The sequence below is a fragment of the Pavona decussata genome, unplaced genomic scaffold, assembly GCF_977016875.1.
Source record: "Pavona decussata unplaced genomic scaffold, jaPavDecu1.1 SCAFFOLD_128, whole genome shotgun sequence".
In the NCBI taxonomy this organism is placed as follows: domain Eukaryota; kingdom Metazoa; phylum Cnidaria; class Anthozoa; order Scleractinia; family Agariciidae; genus Pavona; species Pavona decussata.
Genome location: NW_028145542.1, coordinates 824,001 through 830,000, shown reverse-complemented (window position 1 = coordinate 830,000; position 6,000 = coordinate 824,001). Strand labels below are relative to the sequence as shown.

Here is a 6,000-nt window from a genome sequence, read left to right as displayed (position 1 = left end):
CGCACTGTATCAACAAGTTCCCAGTACCATGCAGAAGGCCTGTAATTTTCAAACAGGAATCGTAATCCCGTAAGCAATTCAGCGCTTTTTGCTTCATTGTCGTCGTCGCAACTTCCACCTTCGTCGTCGTCTCGGATAGTTTGCAGCGCCCTTCGTTGACTCAAGAAGAGAGTGAGGAAGGAAACTGCTGGCAGGAAAAGCACGTAACCGACGGCAACGTATCCGACGATAACTAAACGATTGTATCTTGAACTATTACAGTTTATGCCAAAGTCCGCCTTTAAATATCTGCTACAATCATCCTTTTCATCATCACTGCAAAGCGTGCGACAAGCGAGAGGCAGTACGGCTGCTGTTTTCGAACACGTGCTGAGGTAGGTAACATAAAGGATGAAAAAAGCGTTTCTGTAGATGAACTCTTTTGTCTCAGACATTTTTAGGGCCTTCTGTTGGTCATCCAAGGTGGAACGCAATCTGAGGTATAACTTTCTGATTCCGTAAACACAGATCGACAGGATGATAACTAAAGCGTTTAGCGTGAGTATGGAAAAAAGATCTCCAAATGCATCAATTTTCAATTCTGGGAAGAGACAGTGAAGAGGCGCAATCTGGAACACGTTTAACTGCAAAGCCTGGGAATAAGTTCCGATGAGGGCAAGAGATTGGGGCCATTCAATGTATGCAAGTGCTTCAAGCAGTCCAAACGTTACTTGGTAAAAACCAATAACGATTTTGAGCCGCCCAAGAACAATGTCCACTGAAGAACGCCCGACATTCTTTTTGCTTTTCTTTTTGCTTGACCATACCAGGATAGCGATTATTATGATAATGACTGCAGCCGAGATAGAAAGCTGCCCGATCATCCATTTTTTTGTTGGGCACAGTTCGCAGCTTTTAAATTGCTTGTAGTAGCCATCACTGCAAACTTCACACAACGGACCTTTGTATCCAGTGCTGCAGTTAGAATCTATACCTCCAGTACAAGATTCTTGGCGAGGACATCTATGAGGTTTTGGTACAGCGTGTGGGTACTTAGTTAAAGACCGATTGGGTAGCGAGCCATTAACGTGTGCATTAACTTCAGCGGTAACATTAAGGACATTGCTTGTGAATTTTCTATAGAGATGTTTGTGTGTCTCATTTTCCCAGTACCACCAGAAACCAGACTTTAAAGTTGCGAAGTCATCAGCGCATTCTAAACCATCAGCACCACATGGTTTGCATTCCCCAAACAGATCTGTCCGATAAAACGACTGCAGGCATTTGCAAGCTCGAAATCCAGCAAAAGAGCTAGAATCAGTTCCTGTTAACGAAAAATAAAGTATAGTTTTTAATCTCCTTATCTATGCATGTATAGCTTTTTGCTTCTATGTCTGTTTGTGATTTTGAGGTCGCTCATAACGGTTTGCAGCTTTTCTCTTCAGTTATAATTTGATCGATAAGTACTGCTATTCTTTATCAGTAAATGGTGCAAACATAGTCATAATTGTTCGACTTAATAAGCAACAATAACAAAAATGTAGCCGTTAAAAACATCCCTTGTTTCAGCTTAGGTTAGCATAACACAAAAACGAGCTTTATGATCCCAACGTTTTACTATGTAATTCTAACCAGCATGCCAATACGCACCTTCTTGCAAACTCACTAAAAAAAGATGTTATAGGAGGGGTTTAGGAGCCACCTTGGATTTTCAAAAATATTAGGTGAATTATTTAGCGCAGTATAAATTAATATTTCTTATTTTTCGGTTGGCTCGGTTTCCTTTGTTCTTTTCGGTTGAATATATGCAATAGCACCTGTCAATTACCAACTGTCTGAAAAGCTGGGTGCGGCTTTGGTTAAAAAGGGGAGGGCGGGGTTGAAAACAATAACTGATAACAACGGACGAGGGGGAAATATATATCTCCCCCCTCCCTCGTCATATACCGCTCGACTTATTCCCCTTATTCAGTGTTCTCAAAAATTTCAACGAGTGCTTAATCGTTTACTATTAAAGAAAAAATGAACAACATAACTTTTACTACTACTACTACTACTACTACTACTACTACTACTACTACTACTACTACTACTACTACTACTACTACTACTACTACTACTACTACTACTACTACTACTACTACTAGTAATTTAATAACAGGCCACTCATTCCATACTCGTACTGTGCCACTGTTAGCTTTCTTTACATTTGCAGGATTACGGTCACTAATCCGCTCAGCAAAGACAGTGTAGGAAGTTTTTGGTTAAAAAGACTTCATCTTCACAACCGCCTATCGTTGTTTCCACACGGAACGATAGCTGACTGCACACTATTTCCAAAATTTAACAACAGCCGCTCAACCACGTGTAGTGTACGGAATGCAGTGTTTACCACGTATACCAGCAGACAAAAGCAATTGTTTATACATATTTTTGTGTGAATAATCCAAAGTTCAAAAAACAGTTGAGAAAAACATCTTCAGAGCCGAAATCTCACTGCCTACAACTGTCATCAAAAAGTGTTGTGTATTAGACTTCGACCTGTTATAAAATAAGCATTTAACTATTTAAGGTCTTTGTTTCTATTAAGGAAACCTCACCAACAGAAAAAATAAGCATGTTATTGACCTGTCCCTCGGGGATTTGTGATATATTTCCCTCGTGGCGTGCCCTCGGGCGCAAGGGGAATATATCAGATATCCCCTCGTTCCAGGCCAATAACCCTTACATAACTAGTGTACTCATATGCACTACTTTGTTGTTTCCAGTTTGTTTGTTTTTTTTAATTTGTTGTTGTTGAAAGTTGCCCATGCTTGCAAATCGTTTCAATCTTTACCCGTAAGGACAATTGTTCGTTTGTTTAGCGGAAAAAACGAAAGAAAAGGAAGCGCCAACGTTTGAGTCTCTTGGCCAGGGATGAGTAAACTCTGCAGCGACACGTTTGGTTTTTCATCCGTGCGTCGGGACAAGTGAAAGAGGGGACAATGCCCCAAAACCTCTCCAGGGCTTGGAATCTTAGACTGGGTTAGGTTACTACATGCCTTGTGTTTCACTGTAGATGTTTAATTCCTTTAAACACTCTGGATATTTTAGCAAGATAATGGTATTACCTTGAGGACAGGCTTTGCAATCGCTGGCGCTCTTCCCAGGCGCATCGTTCTCAGACACAAAAGTTCCGTTAGGGCATGGTAAACAACTTTCACTGACAAAGGCTTCAGTGTCCGAATAATGACCTCCTAAAATGTTAAACAAAAAATATTCAAAACTTAAAAACCTTAACCATGCTTTCTAGGGTAAGCAGGGAAATAGTAGGAGTGTCACACAAGTGGTACGCGATAAACGAGCAGCTCACCATAGTTATTGAGCTTCCATGACATTTTTTTATAACCAATCAAAGCAATTTAAAGGACTCTGTTACGCCGCAAAATGTAATACTAACGCAAAATGTAATAACATCGACGCAAACTGTAATAAAGTATTCAACGCAAAATGTAAGAACGTTTCTGACGCACAATGTAATAACGCAAAATGTAATAACTCACGAATGACGTGAATGGTATTTTGAAATCAGTATCATGATTCAGTGTACGTTCACCTATGCATAAATTGAATAACAGGTGTACAGGTTTTATTCTCAACTCTTAAAAGTTTCAGATCGGAGGATTGGTGTTTCCTTACGGTATCTACTTATGGTGGCGTTTAAAAATGTGACTTTTTGGTGCTACGCTTATTCAAAAGAAGAGTTCTTAAATTTTGCGTTGAAAACTTTATTACATTTTGTGTTAATATTGCATTTTGCAGGGACTCTCGACATGGTCACAATTTCTATCGTATATTATACACGTTCGTGTGGCACTCGAAAAATAGGCGCCGCCCTCCAAAAAGCACCTCAGCCCTCAATAACAACGCGGTCACTTATTCAAAGCACATGAACATTAACTCTAGGGTGATAGATTACGAAGGGGGTTTCATCCTCATATAACTACAGTCAAACCTCTTAAAAACGGACACCGCGGGAACATGAATTAGTGTCCGTATCATAGAGGTGTCAATTTTAGAGAAGTACGCCTTAGATGGATTTCGGTCACTCAGAGACCAAGTGAACTGTTCGTAAAAGAGAGGTGTCCGCATCAAGAGGTGTCCGTAAAGAGAGGTTTCGCTGTGCCCGAGTCCGATCTACAGAGTTTTTTAACTGAGTCTCTTTATGTCTATTATGCATTAACGTTTCCAAAAGTGACTGTTTTAAAGGAGCGTAGCACCTAAAAGTCACATTGTTAAGCGCCACAATAAGTAGATACGGTAAGAAAACACCAGTCCCCCGATCTGAAACTTTTAAGAGTGGAGAATAAAACCTGTACTCCTGTTATTCAATTTATGCATAGGTGAATGTACACTAAAACATAATACTGATTTCAAAATACTATACACGTCATTCGTGAGTTATTACATTTTGCGTTATTACATTATGCGTCAGAAAAGTTCTTACATTTTGCGTTGAATACTTTATTACAGTTTGCGTCGATGTTATTACAATTTTGTGGCGTAAAAGACCTTTTTCTTTTCCTTAAGAGCGGTTGTCAGTAACTTTCGAGAATCCGGCGACAAAAGCGAAAATTCGAATTTTTTTTTATTTGCCCCAAAAGACCCTTTTGGTGGACTATTTTCAAAAATAATATTCAAAAGTTCCAGCGAATTTTTATTTTGACAAAAATTGGGAAAGTTCGAAATCGGCCAAAACGCGGCCGACGGCCCGATTGAAATTATGCAAATTAGTACATTTTCGAAACTCTCGCTCAAGACAAGGCAGCGTTTTCTCGAGTTGACACTTTCACAATCGTTTTTACATCCCTTGTGCTTGCTTCCAAACTATATTTTATCTCCACCTGAACATTTTTTCATTTAAAGTTGCCCACGTAAAGAATACAATGTTTGCTATTCCTTAGATAGAGTGATTTTTGCCATATTGCAGATGACCATATCATCAAGGGTATACAAATATACTGGTAATGAAATAACTTTTTTGAACGGGCAATTTTTCTTATTTATCATGTTAAAATATTTAGTTTGGCCCGTGAAAAGCAAGCGCGCTAGGTCGAGATGTGTGGAATGCACTTTGACACAAATCACCATTTCAGTACTTCATGTTCCTCCTGTTACTTTGCACTAATCAACACACTTCACGGAAGCTTTTAGATAAAAGCCAAGGTCTCTGTGTTCATTTTATGCTTTTATACACGTAAATAACTAGCTTCGAACTTGAGTGCTCCCCATATTCGCGTTAGGTTATCAAATGATTCCTTTCAGGTGAAATTTTCGAGTTTGTATTGAGCAGTTCAAGCGAGATGAAAGAGCCGTTCCCAGGGAAATAACTTGAAATCAGTGAAATCAATACCCTGTCTCTCATATCATGCTACACTTCCAAACTACCGTTATTGTTAAGCTAGAAAATGTAAATGCTCCCTTTTTACGTGACCTAAAACAGAATTTGCCTAAAATATAACGAATAAAGTCCACCACAAGAAAAAACTGAAAAAATCGCGCACCGACGGGAAATGTAAACATCAGCCGGTTCTCGACTTGCCACATGAATGAAACGCGTCCGTTATTTTACCTCTGTATACATTTATGACCAAAGAGTAGAAACAAAAATCTTCTCTATGCCCATCTGTATAAATGCACTTGCCAAGCAAGCTTTTGTTTTTCTGTGTTTGTCGAAAATACTGAAGAATAGTGCAACATTGTTACTGACTACTTGACTCACTCAATCACAACCGGATAACACGACTGGAAACTAGATATAAAGAAATGCTCTTACTTGTCTGCAATCGTTACTCACATTATATCTGGCGATATCACATCCCCGAGGCAAGGCTGAAAATTGTCTCAAAATCCGCATATTAGAGATTCAAATTTTTGAACAACGCGAATAACTTTCATTGCGTGACAAGTGAAATGTGATACACAAGCGCGCGAAAAGCACAGGAACAAACAATGTCAAGATTCGCCCTTGTGATGACAGTG

General features: G+C 39.3%; 1 protein-coding gene across 1 annotated transcript in view; it reads right to left on the bottom strand.

The window, feature by feature from the left end:
- LOC146468841 (uncharacterized) overlaps positions 1–6,000 on the bottom strand; it is a 37,949-nt gene that overhangs the window by 7,930 nt on the left and 24,019 nt on the right. The window contains exons 3-4 of the mRNA XM_085123890.1: positions 3,090–3,215; positions 1–1,303 (exon numbers count right to left, since the gene is read on the bottom strand). The exon at positions 1–1,303 is cut by the window's left edge and continues 305 nt beyond it. Coding sequence (XP_084980016.1) covers positions 1–1,303; positions 3,090–3,215 — 1,429 coding nt within the window. The remainder of the gene's footprint in view (positions 1,304–3,089; positions 3,216–6,000) is intronic.